Source organism: Pseudoliparis swirei, chromosome 8 (assembly GCF_029220125.1).
Source record: "Pseudoliparis swirei isolate HS2019 ecotype Mariana Trench chromosome 8, NWPU_hadal_v1, whole genome shotgun sequence".
Classification (NCBI taxonomy): domain Eukaryota; kingdom Metazoa; phylum Chordata; class Actinopteri; order Perciformes; family Liparidae; genus Pseudoliparis; species Pseudoliparis swirei.
The window spans coordinates 20,395,130-20,420,960 of record NC_079395.1 but is presented as its reverse complement, the minus strand read 5'-3'; the positions used below and the strand labels follow the sequence as shown (position 1 = coordinate 20,420,960).

General features: G+C 44.1%; 1 protein-coding gene across 2 annotated transcripts in view; it reads right to left on the bottom strand.

Moving 5' to 3' along the window:
- pappa2 (pappalysin 2) overlaps positions 1 to 25,831 on the bottom strand; it is a 100,918-nt gene that overhangs the window by 53,882 nt on the left and 21,205 nt on the right. Inside the window, exons 6-13 of one of the 2 annotated variants that reach the window (XM_056420651.1) lie at positions 24,578 to 24,717; positions 23,048 to 23,201; positions 22,429 to 22,621; positions 20,839 to 20,972; positions 8,852 to 9,034; positions 6,486 to 6,792; positions 2,426 to 2,554; positions 2,244 to 2,329 (exon numbers count right to left, since the gene is read on the bottom strand). In XM_056420651.1, the coding sequence (XP_056276626.1) occupies positions 2,244 to 2,329; positions 2,426 to 2,554; positions 6,486 to 6,792; positions 8,852 to 9,034; positions 20,839 to 20,972; positions 22,429 to 22,621; positions 23,048 to 23,201; positions 24,578 to 24,717 (1,326 nt within the window). The remainder of the gene's footprint in view (positions 1 to 2,243; positions 2,330 to 2,425; positions 2,555 to 6,485; positions 6,793 to 8,851; positions 9,035 to 20,838; positions 20,973 to 22,428; positions 22,622 to 23,047; positions 23,202 to 24,577; positions 24,718 to 25,831) is intronic. The other variant, XM_056420652.1, reaches the window with a different exon arrangement.

Genomic DNA, 25,831 nt, shown 5'->3' with positions numbered 1-25,831 from the left:
CTATAAAAAAAATTCAAAAAAATAAACCTTTTCAACGAATGCAGCTTGTCCGTGACGAAACGCTCGTAAAAGCAGCCGGTGTGGTTACTGCGTAACTATTATGGTACGTTCCATTAACACAACCAGAGCAAACGTGGTGAGAAAACCAAAACAAATACCCTGCCTATGACTAAGAAGTACAACTGAATAATTGTTTTTTTAAGTGTTTAACGCGTTCGCCGAGTTGTTTTTCAGACTCTAGTCGTGATGTCTGTTATTGTAAAAAAAAACGAGAGATGTAATCGCTTCAGTCACGAGATGGTGAGAGAGGAGGAAAAGGTGGCGGTGGGGGCGGGGGGGAACTAGATGATGGACATTTGAACTCTTACAAGCTAGGGTCAACAACACATGGCCTAAAAAGGAAGCAACTAGCATCAACCCACCGTTGTGAAATCACTCCCAGAAAAAGAAAAAAGAAAAAAAGGTTGGATGTTATGAAGTCACTTATTCAAACTGAGCTTCCCCGACAAGTGTGTGATGGGGGGAGGGGGGGGTCTCGTCTCATCCGAATCAATCCGAGCAAATCGAAACGAGGACACTGGTGGGACATTGTTGTTGTTGTGTATTTTTATTCAGTCAATCATTGCAATACAATACAATAGTATTCTATATACAAAACATAAAGACTGAAACAGTATAGAAAATGCCTATAAATTCCTATCCTAAATTATTATTATGAAATAAATCTGATAATTAATATGACATTCGTGGGACAGATATGGACGTGACGCTCGCGCGATGAGGCTCTTAGTCACGTAGAAACTTCAGCGCGATGCTGTGTTCATTTGGACAAAGCTCGACTGTGAGGAGAATAAATAAACTTCAAGAAATAGACACTGCGGGGTGAGAGCCCCAACAGGTGAATTTGCGTTCAGGAACTCAATCTTGAACACCCACCGAGTTTAGTTTCTTCCGGCAGCCACGTGACTCCACACTAATGTTTCTCATCTTACCATAAATGTCAAGTTGTTTATTCTGGGAACAAGTCGTGCTTTTTTTTGCCTAAACCCTAACCAAATTCTTTCAAGCTCCATGTTGGGTGTAAAAAAAAAGATGACTACCACCCCCCCCCCCCCCCCTCCCTCCAGACATCAATAATGCCCTGCATGATTTGATTGTGACCTCCTATGACTCAGCTGAGGGGTCAATCCTCAGAAGCGAAAGATAATGAGAAAGAAAACGTGTTACTTACTGTACATGAATCCGATTAAATAAATGGGGGAACAAAAAAAAATGTAACACATTTTTTTTTTTTTTAAGCTGTTTTTTCTTCTTCTTTCTTCTCTTTAAAAAAAAGCCACAACATCATAATCTTCGATGTAAATCAATGCGCTCCATTCATCAATATTCCCTCGAGTCCGCGTCGATCGTTTGAAGATATTGTAAACTCAGAAACATATTCAATAAAGGGGACATGCCCACGTGTGTTTTGAGGCTGAGCAGCTGCTGCTGAAAAGTGTTTTTGTTTTTTAACGGTGAAACGGCTAAGAAATCATAAACTCACGTTTCAGTCCTCCGCTCATCTGTTTCCTCTCATGCTCCTTAACTAAATAGCCCTGTGGAATCGGTTCGAGCCCGAAGCTTTTATGTCTTGTAAATTTAAATTGATTGGCTTGAATGTTCCTCTTATTATCGCCGCGTGGTCCAAATGAGAGATTTTGCCGTCTTTGACACTAAACGTTTTAAATGGGGTGCATGTTTTTGAACACCATATACCACAACCCCCCCGCCCCCCCTCCCAACCCTCCTTTCTACTTCCATCTGTCTCATGGATCGTGGAGGTCTGGATCGTGGTCCATGCCTACTATAACTATTCATATTCATTGAATGTGTTGTAACTCTGTAATGATTCCTTCTGTACACATGACATCTATTGTTCTGTCCATCCTGGACAGGGATCCTCCTCTGTTGCTCTCCTGAATGTTTCTTCACTTTTTTTCATGTGAACGTTTTTTTTCTTCTATTTCTTGGGAGTTTTTCATGATCCGATGTGAGGTCAAAGGTCAGGGATGTCATATGTGTACAGATTGTAAAGACCGCTGAGGATAATTCGTAATTTGTGATATTGGGCCATACAAAATAAACTGAATTGAATTGAATGTTGCACGTGTATGAGAGGGAACATCTGGAGGGTTGGATGGAGTATTCCGGTAATAAAAAAAACTACAACGTTTAAAAAGGCCAGTGGAGTAAGTCTCACTCACCATTGCAGTTGAAGCTCGTCTCCTTGCGGCATTTCTTGGAGCAGCCGTCGCCGTCCAACAGATTGCTGTCATCACACTCTTCTGTCCTGCAGAGAGAGAGAGAGAGAGAGAGATAGAGAGAACCATCTTTATTCCCCACGTCGTCTACGCTGACCATGTGGATGACGTCATGCCCAACAAACCCCTGAATGAGGCCGTCCCCGCAGTACGACTGCCCGTGGGTGTAGAGGAGAGGAGAGGAGGCGTCGCTGAGGAGACCGTCTGCTTCCACTTGGACCGTGTACTGGTACTGGACCCCCTGTCTTACAGAGCTGGAGGGGAGAGGAAACAGAAGAGGAGGAAATGAGACCAGTGGAAAGGATGAGGAGAAGAGGAGAAAGGGGATTAGATAAGGGGACAGGAGGAAAGGAGTGGAAACAGAGGGAAATGAAACAAGTGGAGAGGAGGAGAGGAAGTGGGGAGAAAAGAGGAGATGGGACAGAAAGAAAGAGTTGGAAACAGAGGGAGAGGAGAATGGAGAAGATGAGATGAGGCAAGAAGAGAGGAAACAGAAGAAAAGGAAGTGGGGAGATAAGAGGAGATGGGACAGGAGGAGAGGAGAGAGACACGACCAGAGGAGAGGAAATGAGAGAAGAGGGATGAGAGGAGAAAAGATATATACAGGAGGAGACAAGACAGGAGGAGAAGGGAGGGGAAGAGGAGAGCAGACGAGATGAGGGGAAACAGGAAGAGAGGCAAGAGAGGAAGAGGAAATGACACAAGTGGAGAGGTGGGGGACAGCAGGAGAGGCGAGAGAACAGAAGAAGAGGAGAGGAGAGAAGGAGGGAAGATGAAATGAAAGGAGACAGGAGAGGAAATGGGAAGAGGGAGGGATGAGAGGAGAGAAGATAAGACAAGAGGACACAAGACAGGAGGAGAAGGGAGGAGAAGAGGAGAGCAGACGAGATGAGAGGAAACCGAAAGAGAGGAAACAGAGGGAGAGGAAATGAGACAAGTGGGGAAAAAAGAGGATAGGAGACGAGATAAGAGGAGATGGGACAGGAGGAAAGGCGAGAGAACAGAAGGAGACAAGAGGAGAGGGGAGGAGAAGAGGAGGGAAGACAAAATGAGAGGAGACAGGAGAGGAAATGGGAAGAAGGGGGGACGAGAGGAGAGAAGATAAGACAAGAGGAGATGGCACAGGAGAAGGGGAGAGCAGACGAGATGAGAAGAAACAGGAAGAGAGGAGACGAGAAGAGAGGAGATGAGAAAAGACCAGAAAAGAGGAGAGGGAAAAGGGTTTTGTGATTGCTTAAAACTGTAATTGAAATGAAACAGACTTTGCAAACAGCGGCTTGTGGGATCGCAGCCCCCAAAGTGGGATCCAGTGGCTTCCCTCTGTAACCTTGCGGCGCCCCATGACCTCATGGCCCCGAGGCTCCAGTGTCGGGAATATCGATTTGCTTTCTATAAAAAGAGCTCTCATCCTCTCATCCCTGTGTTTCTGTACAAGAAGGAGCGCATGTCCCCCGTCCCCCCCCCGCTAACTGAGGTCTGTCCGGTTCCTCCAGACTTCCCTTTTACGAATTATGACTCGGGCAGGAAATGGAGGACTTGAGAGGTGCACCTGGTTCATAAGCCTGCATGAAGTGGGCGTGACCGTCTGTCTGGGAGAGTGACAGCAATCAACAGACGCCTCAGCGGTGTGTGGGGGGGGGGGGGGGGGTCGACAAGCGCTTGTCTGGGAGATCGATCGAAGCGCTCCAGGAACCCCCCCCCCCCCCCCCCCACACACACACACACACACACAGCCCACAGTGGGAGTAGATTACGTTTCTGGAACGTTCCCGGAAACCAACAATGTGACATTCACTGCCATTGAACACGATAGATCCAGGAGAGAGGGAGATGAAAATGTGTCTCATTACCCTATCCCAAAAAGAATAATTAGAAGTATCATATCAGGTGGCAGGACACCCAAGATATTCCTCATTGCCAGTACTTTTGGTTCATTTTGTAACGCTTCCACACCTCACCTACAGTACCCTCATACTCTTCCTCCGGCGCTCCCTCATCCATCTTTTGCGTCTCTCGTATGCGGTGTGGTGTATATATCGTTTTTCCGACCCCCGCTCCCCCATCCCACCTCCTCTCTTCCTTTTCATCTTTCCCCTCCCTGGGTTTTTCCCCTCCTCTCCCTCGCCTTCCAAACTCTCTGCTCCCAAACGCTCTCTTCGACTCACATCAACCCCTCTCTGCCCTCTTCAGCCCCACATAACTTCATTCCCAGTGGATCGTACATCTTTTTGCACTTAGACCCAGCTTGTGTAAAAACGCAGTCGACGTGTTTTTTTTGTTGGCGTTCCTTTCTTCAAAGCCGTGTCCACCTTGCTCTGCAAAAAGAGCAACGGAGCATTTGCCATATTTGTTTTAGAAAATTGCCACACCATATGGACATCAAATGAGCTGCAGTCATGTGACATAACTGCCATGTCCCTGCAGCTATTTAGTAAGATACAGAAAAACTGGCTTGCGGGTTTTCACATTTGGATTCCGGTAATCATTTGGACACCATGTCGGCACGAGACGGGACGCTTGGACAGACTTGTTCAACTTCAGCCCCGAGACGTCAGCATGCATTGATGGAGTACATGCTTGTTGAAACCGATTTGGATCAGCAGCCAAAGCTCCACTTCCCCATGCTGGAAACATTCTGCCTTTTGGAGCTTTCCAAACAGAACCAGACCCAAACCGTTTAGAGAGACCGATAACTGTGGATTAGCAGATCTGAGGACACGCGCGCGCACACAGACACACACAAACACATGCACACACACACTCACATATACACACACCCAAACATACACACACACAAACACACACACTCACATATACACACACCCAAACATACATACACTTAGTCATTCACACACACACACACACTGACACACAAACACATGCACACACACACACACATGCACACACACACTCACATATACACACACCCAAACATACACAAACACATGCACACACACACTCACATATACACACACCCAAACATACATACACTTAGTCATTCACACACACACACACACACTGACACACAAACACACGCACGCACACACACACACAAACACACACACACGGAGACACACACACGTACATTAACATAGACACACACAAACGCACGCACACAAGACACACACAAACACATGCACACACACACACTCACATACACACACCCAAACATACACACACACAAACACACATACACTTAGTCATTCACACACACACACACTGACACACAAACACACGCACACACACACATACAGACACACACAAACACATGCACACACACACTCACATATACACACACCCAAACATACACAAACACATGCACACACACACACACTCACATATACACACACCCAAACATACATACACTTAGTCATTCACACACACACTGACACACAAACACACGCACACACACACAGAGACACACACACGTACATTAACATAGACATACACAAACGCACGCACACACAGACACACACAAACACATGCACACACACACTCACATATACACACACCCAAACATACACACACACAAACACACATACACTTAGTCATTCACACACACACACACACTGACACACAAACACACGCACACACACACACAAACACACACACACGGAGACACACACACGTACATTAACATAGACATACACAAACGCACGCACACACAGACACACACAAACACATGCACACACACACTCACATATACACACACCCAAACATACACACACACAAACACACATACACTTAGTCATTCACACACACACACACACACACTGACACACAAACACACGCACACACACACACACATGCAGAGAGAAAATGCTGGGAAACTTAAACTCCTTTTTGCCCCTTAATAACTTGATTTTTGTCTTATTTTTCCTATAAAGCTGCTGAGTGTGTTTGCGTGTGTGTGCATGTGTGTGTGTGTGTATGTGTGTGTGTGAATGACTAAGTGTATGTGTGTTTGTGTGTGTGTGTATGTTTGGGTGTGTATATGTGAGTGTGTGTGTGTGCATGTGTTTGTGTGTGTCTGTGTGTGTGTTTGTGTGTGTGTGTGTGTCTCCTTGTGTGTGTTTGTGTGTGTGTGTGTGCGTGTGTTTGTGTGTCAGTGTGTGTGTGTGTGTGTGCGTACGCGTAATACATTATTGCAAAATAAGGGGAGCAAATAAACATTCGTCCACCGACCTGTCAGTGAACGTCTGCTGGCTCCGAGGCGGGGGCGGGGTTTCACTGGCGAAAGGCGGCCGCCGGCCCACCCGGTACAGCAGCGGGTGGCAGCCGGAGCACCGGGGGCTGCCGGGGGCCGAGGACAACATGGCGGCGTCCACCTCCATCTTCTCGTCGAAGGTGCACAGTTTGACGGCGGCGATGGCGGCGCCGCGGGTGTCCAGGCGCAGTGTGAAGGGCATGTCGCAGAAGACGTGCTGAGGGCCCAGGCTGACGCTTTGCCCCGCGTCCGTGATCAGCTCCACGTTGGCCACGGCCGGGTTGTCTGGGGACGGGGAACACACAGAGGTCAAATATGCTTGCTGGTATTTCTGTTGTGTTGAACATCTGGAACATCTCATTCAAAAAGATATAAAAAAGACTGTACATAATATGTCAGGGATTGGATTTTGCCCTGCCAGATTAAAAACACCGGTACTGATGCTGACTTGATTTGATGATAGAACCAAGATGTACTTATGTCAGACAAGTGATGCGCAAACGTTTTATTTGCTGTGGTTTGTCTATTTATTTGTTATTTATTTTTGGTCTGTTTTTGGTTGTTCTTTACCTTTTTCTTTACCCTTTTCTTTCTCCTTTTCTATCTCTTTGTATTGTATCCTTAAACTTCTCTCTTGTTAATTTGTAAAATCAAAATAAATATACATTAAAAAAATTACGAATTGTCAGGGATGAGTCCCAATGAACATATTTGCCATGAGCAACATCCAATGACAGTACAACTTGTTATTCACGTAATTATGGATGAGGAAGCATACTTGCGAAATGGAGGTGGAAGGGTCACTTCATTGAATAAAATAATCCAAAACAAATTTGTGCAAAATATAATGTGCACAAAATCGTGAATAGGGGTACATTTGTAATTTGTGATACACAAAATACACCGAATTGAATTAATGCAGGCCTATTTACCAGGATGCATTGTGGGTGAGCTTTCGATGCCCGGATGGTCCTCACAGGCCATATCCTCTTGCCCCCGCCCTCTCTCAATTTTCCAACTGCCAAAACACTGCCAAATGTATACTCGTCCGTAACGACCTCTGCACTCGGGCTTTGAGGTTTCATTTTTGCAGTTGGAAGCGTAGCGAGTTTGCAAAACGAGAGCAGAGGACCAAGGTGCCCGCTTTGCTACAAAGAGAAGAAGACTAAACATCTCGCTGAAGTCGTAGCCAGTTGCTCTGTCACGTGACGCTGGAAGCAGGAAAAGACGATGTTGCAGCTTGGAACTCCGCCTTTTGTTCAGGAATCCATTGCTTCGATCAACTGTATTTCCCATCAACACTGATTGTATTTACGTTTTTGTGATTGACGTTGTCACGCCGGATACGTCTCTGGCAGCGGCAGCTACCTGTCAATCACAGTAAGTCCACCCTAAAGCATACCCTGATTTATGGTAGAATTGAATCTAAATGGACCATAATATACTAAATGTACATCATTCTGTATTGAAGAATACCTATAACTAGAGATTGAGACCATAAACTCATGTTTATAATATTGACTAAAGGAATAAATCAAGTGAAACTTAGAGTTATTTTCTCATAGAATCAGAATTCTTTGTGCAACCAGAGGAGTCGCCCCCTGGTGGTCAGGAGAGAGAATGCAGCTTTAACAAATTAAGCATAAACTTCTATACAACCAGACGAGTCTCCAGCTGGTGGTTAGTAGGGAGAATACAACTTTAACACATGAAGCATAGACTTCTATACAACCAGAGGAGCCACCCTCTGCTGGTCAGTAGAGAGAATGCAGCTTTAACAAATAAAGCATACACTTCTATACAACCAGACGAGTCTCCACCTGGTGGTTAGTAGGGAGAATACAACTTTAACACATGAAGCATAGACTTCTATACAACCAGAGGAGGTGGTCCCTGCTGGTCAGTAGAGAGAATACAACTTCAACACATGAAGCATAGACTTCTATACAACCAGAGGAGTCGCTCCCTGCTGGTCAGTAGAGAGAATACAACTTCAACACATGAAGCATAGACTTCTATACAACCAGACGAGTCTCCACCTGGTGGTTAGTAGGGAGAATACAACTTTAACACATGAAGCATAGACTTCTATACAACCAGATGAGTCGCTCCCTGCTGGTCAGTAGAGAGAATACAACTTCAACACATGAAGCATAGACTTCTATACAACCAGAGGAGTCGCCCCCTGCTGGTCAGTAGAGAGAATACAACTTTAACACATGAAGCAGAGACTTCTATACAACCACAGGAGCCGCCGCCTGCTGGTCAGTAAAGACACTTCTCCATCGGCTTCCCTCGGCAGAACCGCAGGTTGCTACCATCCTCGTGATGGAGTGACACTTACTGGAAGAGACGTAGGTGATCCAGAGTGTGAGTGTGCGTGGGACAATTGGGTGGAGGAAGCTCAGTGTGAGCGTGCAGCCCTCCGTGTCGGGACACGGCGAGGTCAAGTTGGTGTCATAAAGGCTGAGCTCGGGACTCCAGGCCTGGAGGCTGGGATCACAGGGCTGCTCCACGTCAGGCGGGCCTGGGGTTCAATGACATCACATGGGACACACGCATCAGTATTCATGTCTAACATTCACCTGTGTATCAGATTTGGAAGGTGGCTCAGCACCGACTTGATACCTATCTAAGTCTTCATAAATAAGTTTTAGTTTTATTCTCAATAAGTAAGTTTTAGTTTTAGTCTTAATAAGTAATCCCTCTTGTAAAGAGGTTCTTCTCTTTTCTTGTTTTTTTTTTTTACCCACTTAATAGCAACTAATTTTACAAAGGTTTCAGTTTTACTTTTAACAATAACAGCAAACCCGTGAGAGCAGAATGTTTCCAGTTGAGTGTGAGAGAAAATCATGCTACCTTCCTTAAAACATGGCATGCGTTCAAAAACGCAGTAGTAACACCATGACACCGGGCAAAACTAGTTGATAATTGTTAGTGTTAGGGATTAGCACAATGGAATTACATTATAGTCGTTTTATTGACAGCTGTGTCCCAGAAAGCCAAATAAAAATCCGGAGGCTAATGAGGTGTTACACATTTCTGCATATTTTCCAGCGACTAACGTGCAAGACATATTAATAAAGACCAGCCGTCTCTTGGCTCCACTGCGATACCAAGTCTGCTAAGAAGCACTGAATTCGTTATTTTATTTTATTTTATTATTTTATTCTAAGACTCTATTGAGGGTTTTTTTCCGAATGAAGCTTGAAGCTGTCAGTGGTCATATTTTATGTCGTCATCGCCCAAAAAACATTATTAAATCCTTAGTTTGAATAAAGAGATCCATCGGATTATTATTTTTTAGATATATTTTCTTCAATCTTTTAAAACAAATTTAAAGTAGGCATTGATTAGACATGTACAGTTGTCTTTCAGACAATTGACAATGCATGTGCAGATTTGTAGATAATGCTCATTTTAGTTATACATATTTATAGCAAGAATTGTAAAACATAGGATGAATAACAAAAAAGAGACAGAAAGAAAGAAGAAAACAAAAAGGAAACCATGCATAATTAGGGAGTGATCTATTCTCAATTGCACATTCTCTATTGTACATTCATTAATTTATAAAAATAAAATCAGTTCTATGAGGTATGTAAAGATTTTTATTTTTTTATTGTTTTTAAATTAATATAACTTATCAGTGCGTGCGCTTGCTCTCCAGCAACCAAAAAAATAAATAAAAAGAAACTTCTTTCTGGAAAGAAAACTGTTTATGGACCGGAGTGGAAAGATTAAACGGCAACAAATATGTATTGAAGCCAAAAGTATAAGAAACGTTGAAAATGATTGTGAGAAAATATTCAAGTCAATCCATTGCTTTCTTAAAAAATAAAAGGGCACACATCATAAGGGCCAATCCCATCCATTGATTTCTAATTTGCTTGTCAACGTTATGAATGAAGCTTCCAGTTATTCTGTTCATTCCAGGGTGCATTTAATGTGTTTTGCCAGGACAACTTCAGAAGATCATATAATTATATATTTCACCACTCCCAAGTTGCCACACAATGTATGAATGCAGCTTCAAGGTCTCCCATGGATGGTCAAGATTATAGATTGTTTGCATCCCAAAATAATTATAATCCCCAAAGTATTGAGATGCATTTACGTGCGTTGTATTTCAATACTTTCAGGAAAAAAAGTGAATATTCATAGATATTTATCAAAATACTTTACCTGCAGCATTACAGCGCGGCTTCTTATATGGTTTGTGGTTTTTTACATACTTTCCATGCTCATATTTTGTCAGTGTTACGTTCAGTGTTTATGATATTTCTGTTTATGTTCTTTCTTTTCGCTTTACTTCTGACTTAGTATTACTTTTGCTCGTGTAAAGAATATATATTATAGTTTAGCACAGCCTAGTATTGTTTGCATAAATATTATGTGTAAGATGGAAAACACTGAATGGAAGTTAAAATCTCCAGCGGAGCACTCTGGTGCCTGACTGATCTAAAGAAAGATAACAGGGACGCTTGGTGAGGTTCTGTTAGCCCCCCTCCTCCGCATCCACACATTCCGGAGGTGATCACATACAAAGAGCTCTCTATACTCTCAGAGCATAGGAAGGGTCCAGATGTGGCCATTATTCTCCTTTTAGACACTCGAGGTCACTCACTTTCCCCCCCCCTTCACCTATCCCCCTCACACGCTCACACACTCACACATGGGAAGAAGCCCCCGGTGTGTGGACGGCCTCGAGAAGATCCAGGCCTCATCCCTGAAGAGATAAGGCCCGAAGGAAGTCTTCTTACAAGAGAGGGACTATTAAATCAACTATCTCCTCTTCCCCCACCTTTTCAATACATGTGCACTCATTGGCAGACGAGAAGAACCAATGAAGGAGCAACAACGGCGGAAGCAGAGAAACAAGAGCCAATGAGAAAACCCCACCCCCTTATCTCCTGTCCAATCAGAACTGTTCCTTTCGGCTATTTAAAATGGCTGCACACTCTGAGTCGGGGTCCTTTCTCCAGCGCTGAGGCCATCGGTCAGAGCTCTGGAGGGGGGTCCATGCATGTTGTCCACTTGTATCCTGGTTTCTGAATAAAACGCTTATAGATGTAACGTAGAAGTCTACCGCTCTTTCTTCCAGTGAGTGTCGTCCAGGTGGTGTGTCGCTGTCCAACTCCAACAAATGGTAGCAGAGGATGGTTGTGAAAACCGGTCCAGAGACCTGAGGAGGACAGCACCTGAGACCCCAGACGGACCACTTGTTCTAAGACCCGCTCCGAGAAACTGATCGAACCGCGCGGTGTCAAAATAAGGTAGGACTGAACCTATTTATTTCAAATCAGTCAAATTGAACACTCTAAACTTGATCAGGAGTATTGGATGTGAGTATTGGAACTGCTAAATGTTTTGACTTAATTTAAATAATAGAATAAAGCGTAAAAAGGGAAATCACGATACAGTTTGACACTAAAGCCCTCTAACATAAGTGAGGCCAGCGATTAACGTTGGAAGGTAGACCTCTAAGGAAACTGAGGCCGCATTTAGTCAAGCCCTCTAACATAAGTGAGGCCAGCGATTAACGTTGGAAGGTAGACCTCTAAGGAAACTGAGGCCGCATTTAGTCAAGCCCTCTAACACAAGTGAGGCCAGCGATTAACGTTGGAAGGTAGACCTCTAAAGTAAAAACTGAGGCCGCATAGAAATTAAACACATGTGTATGCATAAACTGTGAATGAATGTTGAATACCGGTGGTGAATACATGTTGTCAAAGTGGAATCAACAGAGCAGAGTCGAAACCTCACGGTGTCAACGCAAGCTCTAGTCTGTTGAATTGCACGAGTGATAAATGAGGATTTATTGTTCTGAAAGGCACGTTGCTGAGTAAAGAACACATTGTATGGCGATTATGTACTACGTTTAAGAGCAGGTACGAGTTTGAGATTGAGGAGGATACTGAGAAACAAAGAGGTAACTCCATTTAACACGCAAAAATACAAGAGCAGAAAGGAGGGGCGACAAGCAGAGAGCTGCTGCGCGTCCCCGCTGAGGGCACGCGCTTTTCACACAACAGAGCAGCCCCTCCCCTACCCACTTAGCTGCGCGCGCCGTTTTACACCCTGCAGGCACACAGAGCGAGAGAATAACAGAGCAAGAACAAGGACGGAAGAATTCCTTTTGAAGATAACTATTAATTAGTACAGTGTGCGACCATCTTTTACTTTTTGAAATGATGTTTTAAAGAAATGCATTGTTTTTGCCAGATTTTTAATTTTTCTTTCAAATTAACTGATCAATTGCCCGGCTAGCTCAGTCGGTAGAGAATGAGACTTCTAATTCAAAGGTTGTAGGTTATTCAGTTTTAAATTGATCCCCTTTATTATTTTATATAGTCATCTATTTTATATTCCTCAGTCTCTCTTAAAGATTTGACCCCTTTCAAGCATAACTGAAGTTTTCCAGCCACAAGGCACCTCTCTTAGCAGTTCAGATAAAAATAATAAAAGAAAAACTGAGAAAAAGGTTGATGTTTCTAAGATAATGATGATGCCACCATTGGATGGTGAGGGAGGAGCAGCCTATTAACGACAAACTAGGGAAACATTTCCTTGAAGATAGCATGACTGAACAATTTTTAGGTTATCAATAGAATCATCAGTGACTGTGACCATACAGACCGAACTGAAAGGGATAGTAGGACTAAAGTACATGAACTTCTATGACTCGGAAGCTCAGGTCAGACGCCAAATAGATAAAAATAAACAGAGCAGAGAAAAGATGACTTGACCAAAGCAGAAGTAAATGGCACAAGCCACAGTGCAGCAGACAGCAGCACAACCACATGGACCTTGAGTCCTGTATAGTCCGTATCCAGCTCCTCCTCCAAATCCATAAGCACTGATCTATCAACAGCCACAGCAAGCCACGTTTGCACCGCTTCAAGCTTAGTTATGCATAAAAGAAGCCCGTTCAGGAGTAAAAGGAGTAACAACTGGGGCAACAGAGGCTTTAGACGAGTATTAATAATTTTTTAATTATAGTCAGGCTGGACATTGGGCTAATTTTTGTCCTTATCCACCACAGGGTTAGCAGTCTCAGTCAGAACCACTTCAGTACTCTCATAATGTCTAACCCCGCCATAACAAGCACCCAACACATAGCCACAGCCACAAGGCAATAGTGATCCACGGCACCAGGCCCGGACCAGAGACACAGAATTAGGCGTGCCCAGATCCAACAGCTGACAGCGAACTGTACTCACTGAACAGAAATGTGCCACGCCCACTAGTCACCCAATGATTCAACTGGAGACTAAAGAGACACTGAACAGGAAGCAAAGCGTCCGGTGGGACAGAGTAGATGATGATGACATCACACCTCTGCATGACAACATCCAGCAGTGGAGACTTTGGTTCAAAGTCCTGCATCCCTACTCGCCACCAGGGGACCAAAGACATTGTGCCCTTAACTCCTCCTTGATACAAGATGAGATCTGAGATCCTGAGGGACTGCCTGCAACACGAGATTGAGGTTCGTGAAGACCCAGCTAAGGAGGCTTGGAGATCGATGCAGAGAAGCAAGGAGTAGCAGCGGCCGGTGAATGAACACCAGAGTTGCAGATTGTATGCAGTCGTTGACGCCGCAGCTCCACATCACAGTGTTTGTCCAGAGTGGAGGCACAGAGAAGAACAATGGTGAAAGCAGAGGTTGAAGCTACGGACTGGGTGCACACACAAAATTAACACTTGCATTACTCCACATTTGAGAACATGTAAAGAACTGCACACACATCGGAGGTCCAGTTAATATTAGAGACACATGCTTAGACACACACATAGTAGAGAGAACACTGATCATGGGGACACTGACAACATGCGAAACTTATTTCCAGACACTTTTAGGACTAAAGGGTGAACTGATGTGTGACTGATTCCGATAGCTCCCGTAGAGATAGAGTTAAAACTGCGTACGATTCCAATTTAATCGTCACCAGCATCCCATAAGGATGGAACAGACTGTAGATATATTTTTTAAATCATAGAATGGTTGTTATAGGAAGGTGTACTGGAAAGGACGAGGGCTCCCTGGAATACATTAATTACTTAATTTCCTAAACCTGGAAAATGGGCCTTGATATGGGGCCAATAAATAAATTTGTAACCCGTTCTTTAATAATTAGGCCGACTTATTATGATCAGATCAACGTGCTAATTTTTGTTTTAATACTATACATGAGGTAAAAAAGTGAGAGTCGGATTAACAAAGGGCCAGGTCAAACTAAATTTTTTCTTGTTCCTTTGTGAGAAGACACGAGGTCAGTGGGGGTGAGACACATTAGCATAGTAGAAGACGCCAGTACGTGGTTGTTGTTGTAAATTACATCCGACACACCAGTTACATGCTGCTGCTGTTCTCACCAACACATTTTGACAATTTGGATTTAAGAGATATTTTTCTTTGAGTACTATTGCCAGTGTTGAAGATATAGTGTTGGGTTTACTATTGATTTTTGATAAACAATAGTGGTTATTATTACAGTAATGCCGTTAGGCGTACGAGTAATTGATTTCCATCACAGTTTCAGTACTGAGATTTTATTTGTTTATTTTTTGATTGACAGTTTTAGAGAATAGTGTTGGGTTTACTGTTTTTGGGAAAAGACAGTGGTTATTATTACAGTAATGCCATTAGGCTTACGAGTAATTGATTTCTCATCACCGTTTCAAAACTGAGGTTTTTATTTTAGTCGGTTTCAAAGGATAGTTTTGGGTTTACTGTTTTTTGGAAAAATAGTGGTTATTATTACAGTCGTCCGTTGGACGTACGAGTAATCGATTTCTCATGAGCTGTTAAGAAACTGATACCATATGCGACGTGCTAAATTGGCAGTTTTGTTTAAAGTAACGAATATTCTCCCTTCATTCCTTACCCAAGCACAATGATGACGCTGTGAGTTCAGACAAGACATGGTTCTCCTGCATTGATATGACAGACGCAAGCATTTTTATTTTATTTCTCTCCTTTCTTCTAGAAGTTGACTGTTTATTAAGATTATTATTATTGAAAAGGATGGATTTAGGAATTCCATCCTATTTCAAAAGAGGGATAGAAGCGATAGAAGCACACAACAATCTATGTTGACGCCAGACTATTAAGAGGAGGGCCAGAACAAGTACAGACTAATAGATCAGATATCAGTAGGTTTAGAATCAGTGACTACAACGAGAACCATAAAAATATTTTTTTTAAATCATAAAATGCTTGATAAATGAAAAGATGTAATCTTATTTGTGTTCCTTCCATAGTTGTGGTGATAGTAGATGGGGTTCAACGTCGACGGATTCGAAGAAGAGCCGCCACTCCTGTACACATAACTTGCGAGTGTTTGATCACATCCCATATAGTGCACACAGGCACACACTTAAGGTATAGAGTTACAAGACGCATCAGGTCCGACAACAGAACACATTTTAACAACAAACTGCTGGGGAAAGTTGATATGCACTGGGCATAACCCACAAGTTTGGGTCTGTATATCACCCTCAGTCTCAAGGATTGGTTGAGAGAGCCAATCAAATTATTAAAAGGAAAATGTGCGAAGGCGCTTCCACTAGGTACTGATGACCATGAGATCATTACCAGGGGGGAAGACGTCACCAAGTGAGTTGTTAACAGGAAGAAGTATGCCAGAGCCACCCAGAGATGGAGGTCATATGCCACCTCTGGATGTCTGTAAAAAATTGAAATGTCAGAATACATAAAAGCTCTAATTTCCCTCTCACCAAAGCTCTCTCAAACCAGGTTGTTCGAGCCCAGACGATCGATCAGGAGGCAGCAGAGCAACCAAAGTTAAAGTAGGTGACTGGGTCAGGGTCAGGGTCAGGGTTCACAAGAGGAAGTGGACTGAGCTTAGGTGGACTGGTCTGTACGGAGTGAAGGAGGTTACTTCACACATGGTCCAGGTCAAGGGTAAGGCAGAGGCACCTTGACACCACCTGACACATTGTGCCCCAGCTACCGGTCCAACAAGGACATTGACAGAAACACAATCAGATCTAAAAATGTTGATGCCACAGAGGTCGTTCCGTAGGTGTTTCGGGGAGCCTGATAGCCCAGCTAGAAGGTCCCCCCCGCAAACCACTATAGGAACAGCTGGAAGTCAGACAAACTGTTCTAATGGTCATGGGACTGACCCTTGCCATTATCGTAGGATTAGTCATGTGAGGTTTAGAGAAGAACCTGCCAAAAAAGACATTATAATAGAAAAGATTAGGGAGAATATTGTTTTTAATGTATGTTGCCTGAGAGTGACTGTATGTTAATATTATAGATTGAAGCCAGTTGAATTACGTGAAGTGAAAGAAAAGTAGGAAAGACAGGAAAAGAAAGGTTGGAATGACAGGAAAAGAAAGGAGACAGAAAGGAGACAAGAAGGAGCAGAGACTGAGACATTAGAGCTAGAGTTAGGACTACAACACAGGAAGATGTGTGCAGACAACATCGACTGTCACTGCTCACCGTCTCCTGTCATTAATGGCACCTCGATGTGCAAATGTTTTGTTTTTCCCCATAAGCTGTTTTAGGGTTCGAGCACGAGAGAGGAGGGTGCTGGACGAATACCTGCCTGCTATCAGACCCTAGTAGGATTTGAATATTTCTATGCCCTAGTCAAGGGCCATAGATAGGATCAATTACATTTATCATAACCAGTAAAGATAAATAAAGTTAGATTGGATTGGATAAGTAATTGAGACTCTGTTGGACGACGGATGGCCATTTAATAGATGATTCCTCCCACACGGGGTGAGAAGCTGTTCCTCCGACTCAGTTAAAGATTGCGAATTCAAGCCTAGAAAGTATTAGATACTTATTAAATATAGAAATTAAAATACAATTTTTCATAGTCAAGTGTCACATTCTGTATAGATCCGGCCTAGTGGCTGTTGTGTTGTGTTTTCTCATTCTACGTGAAGTGACTTAGAATAACAAAGACAGGACGTTTATTGTGAAAATGATTTTAATGCGGACAATAACAAAGACGAGACTCGTATTTTGAAAATACTTGGTTAGTGACTTGACCGGAAGTGACGTTTTGACCGTGGGTTAGTGACATTTGACCCCTCCATTGTTCTAGCGGAACTTTGAACTAATCACTAGGTGTTAAAGGCTGGACTCACCTTTGAGTGAGGATTGGCTGATTTTGAGTCTATTACTCTGGGGATTAGAGATAGCAGTCTCATCAACAGATATCTCGACGCTGGAAGGCTGAGGAAGCAGAGGAGCCGGGAGCCAATGAAGAGCACGATGCTGCCCATGAGAGTCATGTCGAATCCAGGGCCCATGCGACACCAGTGGAAGAAGAACAACAAGCCTGGCCAGGACGATCCAGACGAAATCAAGTTCGAGACCACCGGATAAAGACCCCATCGACAGCCAGAGGAGCAGAGGAGCAGAGGAGCAGAGGACCAGAAGGACTTCCAGGACCCAGACCAGGATGAAGCAGATGACGCAGACCAGACAGGATGAAGCAGATGGATTGCAGCGGGGACCGGATCGTCAGCTGGTTATCAGGATGCCAACCTGCTACTCACCAGCCGCTAGGATGCAAGACCCCCCCCTGCCTGACCACTCTCAATTTCACCTCTTTCCTTCGACACCTGCACACTACAGATTTAACGCACACAGACATACTGACTTCCCTAGGATGGAAGATCTAAGAGGGTGGATCGGGGCACCACATGACAGAAACCACGCCCCTGTTTCCATCCCTAACAGAGAGAGACTCTCTCCCCGAGAAATAGGTATCTTACAGGTCTTATGGGACCTTAATCTAGGCAACGAAAGATTATATTTCAGGAGACTTATTCACGTCAAGTGGCAGAGCTAAGACAGGACGAGGAGACCAGGACACATAGCCACTTAGGGAGGCTAGGCCATGACAAGATCTGGCATAAAGAAGGAAATAAATATTCCCAAACGAAGGGTTCACATCCAGCGGATGTGAAAAGAGGGATTTGTAAAGAATATATATTATAGTTTAGCACAGCCTAGTATTGTTTGCATAAATATTATGTGTAAGATGGAAAACACTGAATGGAAGTTAAAATCTCCAGCGGAGCACTCTGGTGCCTGACTGGTCTAAAGAAAGATAACAGGGACGCTTGGTGAGGTTCTGTTAGCCCCCCTCCTCCGCATCCACACATTCCGGAGGTGATCACATACAAAGAGCTCTCTATACTCTCAGAGCATAGGAAGGGTCCAGATGTGGCCATTATTCTCCTTTTAGACACTCGAGGTCACTCACTTTCCCCCCCCTTCACCTATCCCCCTCACACGCTCACACACTCACACATGGGAAGAAGCCCCCGGTGTGTGGACGGCCTTCGGAGAAGATCCAGGCCTCATCCCTGAAGAGATAAGGCCCGAAGGAAGTCTTCTTACAAGAGAGGGACTATTAAATCAACTATCTCCTCTTCCCCCACCTTTTCAATACATGTGCACTCATTGGCAGACGAGAAGAACCAATGAAGGAGCAACAACGGCGGAAGCAGAGAAACAAGAGCCAATGAGAAAACCCCACCCCCTTATCTCCTGTCCAATCAGAACTGTTCCTTTCGGCTATTTAAAATGGCTGCACACTGTGAGTCGGGGTCCTTTCTCCAGCGCTGAGGCCATCGGTCAGAGCTCTGGAGGGGGGTCCATGCATGTTGTCCACTTGTATCCTGGTTTCTGAATAAAACGCTTATAGATGTAACGTAGAAGTCTACCGCTCTTTCTTCCAGTGAGTGTCGTCCAGGTGGTGTGTCGCTGTCCAACTCCAACACTCGCGGCCATTTCTCACTTCTCATTTCCTCCATGGCTACCACCACCACCACCCTTACAGGTATTGGACTCTTCCACCTTTCATCCCCTCTTTTAATTCATTCTGAATTATTAACCACTTTAATGCTGCACAGAAACAAATACAACCCTTCTCAGTGGGAGCCCAGGCTCCTGAAATAGGCAAAGGGGTCACCGCCCCCCCCCCCCCCCCCATACCCCCACCCAGGTCTCAAACCTCGAAACTGTCAACGTTGTGGCATAAGTAATATTTTTTGGAACGTGAAAAGACAATTTTGCAAAAAAATCGAGCCAACATTGTACTGCCATCCAACTTGCATTTTTTGCGTTTCCAGCCTTAATATCCGCATATATTTTGTACAATGTTACCTGCCCCTCCCCCTCTCCGATTAAATTGCCCATCTCTGTTGGCTGACGAAGTGACCACCCCGTGCATCGCCTAGTGGGAGCGAGTGAAAAGGGAGCCGGGGGAAGCCAGCAGACTGGCTGTCTCCTCAGCTGTGTGCATACCACTGTTTAGAGTAAGACTGTAATTGACTCTTTATCATCATTATGGTCCCGCAGCGACAGAGGGGGGGAGCCGTAATGCCCCCCCCCCCCCCCTGTTCCTCCTCGCCGCTTGTTTTCAAAGCGTAAATTCCAGCCGAGGATTTCCACATACTTGGGTCGAGTTTCTGCGGAGGAGAAGGAGGGCTGTCTGTCTATCTCGTTCGCTCTCTTGGCTTTCTTGTGCTCCTTTTTTTTCCATCTTTTTTTCTTGTTTCCCCCCCGCCCGCCCTCATGCCAAAGAAGCCCGAGCTTCTGCAGAAATTATGATTGGAATAACAAGGACCATGTGCTTACATGACGCGTTTCAAAGTGCAGTGCTACAAGATTCTTCTTTGTTTATGACTGAGGTTCAACGTTTGAACGGCAACCCAAACATGAACCCGAGTAGACGACTCGCCTAATAATCCTTGTTCTCGCTTTGGCTGAAACAAGACAGAGACAGAGGGAGGTCTGTATAGCGCAAGGCAATTATCATTTCATGATTTTCGGCTTTTTCCTCATCCAGGAGCCATTAGCCTCGCACGCACCTGAAGTTTACAGGAAAGAGTGTGTGTGTTTGTGTTTGTGTGCGTGTTTGTATGTGTGTATGTTTGTGTGTGTGAATTTTAAAAGTGGTGTCCCCCACGCGACATCTCCTCGTCAAGGTGTATGTGTGTGTGTGTGTGTGTGTGTGTGTGTGTACAGCTGCAGCGTGGAAACGAGAGACAGAAGTCGAACTCAAAAGGACCGCCGCATTCCTCACCTGTCAATAATCATTAACAGAGAAGAGTGTATCGGGGCGGAGAACTCGGGTCAGCTGCAGATTTTTAGGGATGAGAGAGGAGTAATCAACCGATTGGCTTCCTCGCCGCTCCTGGATTTCATTTCAACGGTGAAAAAGTAATCTACTTTGATCGAATGATTCGTCAGAAAGAAGGGGGCGCATTAAGAAAAGGAACGGGGAGAATGCTACAATCCACACATGGCGATTTCTGACTGACCGACTGCCTCCTCGGGCATCCAGTAGCCCGACGTGTCACAGATGCGAGGTGAGGTGGCCTCGGAGGCATACTGGTGGAAAACGCCATCCGTCTCACAGTCTGCACAATTGACACCAGACACCTGGAAGGAGGAGCTGGAACACAAGGAAACAAGAGTTTCCGATTAGGAAACGTCCCAATTTGTCTTTCATAAATATGTCTCTTTCAAGACCTTTTTTTTTTGGTACTCTCCACGGACAAAGCCAGAAAGCTGAAGGAGGGCAGACAAACAGGTGAAGTAGTGCGGGATTTCAAAAGCTTTGTGTTTTGCCAGGATGTTGACAATCCCCTAATCTATTTGAACACAGTTGTTTATTGCTCATGTAATCAACACACGAAGTGAGGAAGTATGACGTGACCCACATTCTAAGTGTCTTTGTTCAGGTGGTCATCGTGCACTGGCAAATACAAATACATGAACCAATTTTAAAAAGTACTGGGAGTACTGGGCATTAACTCTTGTTTGCAGTGTGTTTCAAATCACCAGGCATTACGTGTTAACCAGCCATTACACTGTTTGCCAGGTGCCCATCGTGTTTTATGACAATTTGTATTGCAAACTCTGTCATCTTCCCTAATGCTGCGTTCACACCAAAAGCGTTGCGAATTTTTCATGTGAGTAGATCTCATGCAAAGTCAATCTAGAGACGCGAGTGGTTGCGATTGACGCAAATTTTACCCGGGCGGCGCGAATGATGAGAATTGCATGCCGAAATCTTAGCCACATTCGCATCAAGTTGAAATATTTCAACTTTGGCCAAGTTGCGAAAAGCCAATCAGTGTGGAGATCCTCCACCGTTGGTGAATCTAACTGGCTGCTGCTGCTCTAATGGCGCTGGAAGCAGCAGTCATTCAGACGTAGTTGGTGAAAGTCACCGAGCTGTGTGAGTCTACGGGTGATGTCATGTATAATTATATATGTATATATGATATTGTTATGAACCTAAACACAAGGGCGTTAGATGTTCTAGAACAAGTATGACGCAGAACTAGTAATAATTTCTTCCGTGGTGGATGGCGGAAATGATAACTGTTTCCACGGAGTAAAGCCACAGAGATAAGCGCCGCCCCCTCTAAGGTGCGAATGAAGCGAATGGCGCGAAAAGCCACAAATAGTCAAGCGAGAAAACAAACTAGTTTTTGCTGTGAACGCAGCATGAGATAATTTCATGTAAATCCGTTTTATAATCCATCTGGGGTCAAACTTTGAACTTGTTAACGAGGAGTCATCGAATGCACCTTTTGTCCCAGCAGACTCAGGCTCGTCCTGGCGTGTGTGGTTCAGAAAAGCAGTGGATTCATGGTGGGACTGAGCTGGCATGCAAGTTGTCAATTACTCGTCTACTACTACGAGTGTAGAGGCAACACATTGCTGGCATTGTTTTCACTCATGGCAAGTGCAGTCCTTCATTAATTCTGCACTGCATGAGTCAAATAGTAACATATCTAACTATAAAGACTTTGTCTGTCCATCTGTCCTTTCCATATCTAAAAAAACCAAACATTTGAACAATATACCTCAGATAAATGAAGAAAACCATGCAAGCGTACCCCTGATAAAGTGGTCCCCTTATCGGTGGCAGCCAATAGATAGAGACGGAATCGGGACTCTGGTCCGTCACGATGGGGGCCAGAGGGATGGGGGCAGGCTGCAGCTCTGTCAGCCAGTTCTGGTAGACCAAGTCCAGATAACAGTGCATCCGGGCCACTTGGTTGGGTGTGAAATGATTGGTGCAGTTGTCGTCTGACGGGGTGCAATGCAACAACAAAAAAGTCCAGGTAATCATCATAGAAAATAATAAAATCCTCATAAAACACATTTAAAAAAGACAATGCAAGTCGCTTGTATGAAGTATATGTAGAAGTGTGTGGTTGTGTGTTACACATGTCAAGAGGTACATTACTTTTTCATAACAGCCTCATTTCTTTTCACTTGATATGAGGACATGTCATACCATGTCCCCAAAAAATTATATTTGTAACCAATAACCACATGTTTTGTATTCCTGGATTTTCAATTATTTTTTTAACACAGTGTCTACTTTATGTCCTTGCTTTTCTGTACAATGTACATTGTACTTGTTCTGTGGGTCAATGATTATTTTCGTAATTTTTCGATTATTTTCTAACAGTACACTTGCTGTTACAGTAATTGTATTATCCAGCGTACCTGTGTAACTCATGTAATTGCTATAAGGGGTGTCGTGGTACATGGTGAGTCCACAGCTGTCCTTGACCACACCGGGGTCTCGGCAGGCTTTGGATTTGGGTGTTGGTGCGGTGTCGGCACACAGATCTCCTGTCTCCATGGATGGGCTGGTCTCCTGCAAAGTGCATATGACAGAACGACTCGCAAATGATCACAGAATAGGGTAAAGCTTTGAAAGACATTGAAAATAAGTCATACAAAGAACGTGGCAAATGGAGACGCTTTCCCACATAAAGTAGCATTTTGGATCAGACAATATACTGTATGATACCGAACAATAAACATTTGATATCAAAAGTGAATGCAGTGCAGCTTTGTAAAGTCAAAAATCTTGATCACATTACAAGACTGTCAAAAAAAACGACCCCATCGGTTGTTTGTACAAGCAGTGTGTTATGACCCGGCAGTGACCTCAAAATGCTGTGCCAGTTATGGCGGGAGCAAAGGAGGAAGTCAGGTGACGTGGTTTAAAGAGCGACGAAGCCCATGTATGCTTTTGGTGTGGACAGATGGGTCACACAAACATATGAACCCAGGAGACGGCTGTTGGTGTCCCAAATTCATCGTCGAGTAATATTAGGTTCAACTGTAATTTACGGTTTTTACTCGTCGTCTTGTGGTCGAAATAAGTACAACAGAGCGCTGAATACGACATTTGAAGGTCATGTTAGGTTGTAATCGTTTATTTTGATTCTGTAGTCTTGAGAATTAAATTAATACATATAGAAAGATATTATAATAGGAAATATTAGGGAGAATATTGATATTATTATGAATGTGTTATGAAGCATAGGGTTGTTTACTCTATACTCTATTACTGTATGCAAATGATAAATGTAAATGGCAAGAATTAATGTATGTTGCATGAGAGTGAATGTTAGGTTAGTATTTCAGAATTGTTGAAGCCCGTGAAGTGACTTTAATGCGGACAATAACAACTTTTATTGTGAAAATACTTGTTTAGTGACTTGACCAGAAGTGACGTTTTGACCCAGGGTTCGTGACGTTTGACCCCTCCATTTTGATATCGGACTTTGAGCCAACAGGAAGGTGTTAAAGGCTTAACTAACTTTGAAAAGTAAGTGATTGGCTGATTTTGCGACTAAGACTGTACTGGGGAAATATCGTTCTCCTTCGTCTTGAAAACACCATGGAAGCAACTTGGTAGCCACGTCCTAAAGCATACTCCACGTCATGGTCTATTTTACTCTAAATGGTAGCTAAATGTACTAAATAAACATCAAGATCTTTCGAAAAATAATTAAATCAAGTCAGAAGTAGGTTCATTTTCTCATAGACTTCTATACAATCAGACTTCTTTTTACAACGAGAGAAGTCACCCCCTGATGGCCATTAAAGTGAATGCAGGTTTAGAGCACTTCCACATTTTCAGAACCAGAGGTTGCCACCTGATCGTAACAAACAACATCACACGGTCAAAGGGGTCGGAGGACTTGTAAGTATTGTCAAGAGAAGCTTTAACAGTCCTACCTGACACGGGTCATCACAGGAGTCCCGCTCGCTCACGCCCTTGAAGACATGGTACAGTCCAAGGATGTGGCCCATCTCGTGGATCATGGTGTTGTGGTGGCCCACAGTGCCAAAGTACGACGGGTTAAGCACCATCCCACCTGAGGACAAAAGATCAAATTCACAGACACCTCATTTCATCGCTCTGACATGATTTTAAAAAAGTAACCTCAAACAGGTTTAGTGCCCCACGGCAAGACACAAAACAAATGTGCTATTGCTGTGAATGTCCAAAGGCTGTGTGGCAATTCAACTCCAGTTTTACTCTCTGCCACAGAATTTCCAAAAGACCAACAACAAACCTCCATTGTAAAAACAGTAAGCACTGTGACATTTAAAACCAATTAGAAAATGCAGTAAAACTTAAGTACTTTAAACAAAAACAGGAAACTGGATGCTGTTACATGGCTACGAGTGGACGTGAGCCATTTTTGCCTGCTGTGAATCTCGAGGAACGCTCTGCAGAAACCTTTGTATTCGCCATTTTCACTCATTTCCCAAATAGCTGACACCTACCACCAGGCACGTGCACAGATAGAGCCCTAGTGGTGCTCAAGCACCAGCCCCTTTGCCCTGGATGAGAAAAGTGCCCTTTTTGCTGGAGACACATTTTTTTATTCATCCGTATTTAAGAATAAAAGTTACTCTTTCTGTCATCAAGTCCCCCCAAATGTGTTTTTATATCCGACGGGGCATTTATTTGAGTTCTTGTGAGAATTTCGCCCCGACATGCTCCGCGGCGCTCACGTGCCGCCCCCCCCCCTCCTCCTCCTCCCCCCGCCGCGCTCCTCCCTCCTCCTCCTCCACTTCCTCCTCCGCGCAGTGCTCCTCGCGCCACCAAACGGGTGCACCTCCTTCTCATCTGACCCACAGCACCAGACCAACAGGTCATGACGGTGTTTGTCCCCTGACGTTGTTTTGTGATAAATCAACCACAACATTACGCTGCTGAAAACATGACGTCACAACTGGTCCGACGTTTCCTAAAAAAATTAATAAACAAAAACTCACGAAATCCGTGATTTCAAAGCCTCGTCCAGCTGTTTACTGACGTTAGTTATGTTTAGAGAATAGAGAGAGGGAGAGAGAGAGAAAAGAGAGAAGAGAGAAAAGAGAGAGAAAAGAGAGAGAGGGAGAGAGAAGAGAGAGAGGAGAGAGAAGAGAGAGAAAAGAGAGAGAGAGAAAGAGAGAGAGAGAGAGAGAGGAGAGAGAGAA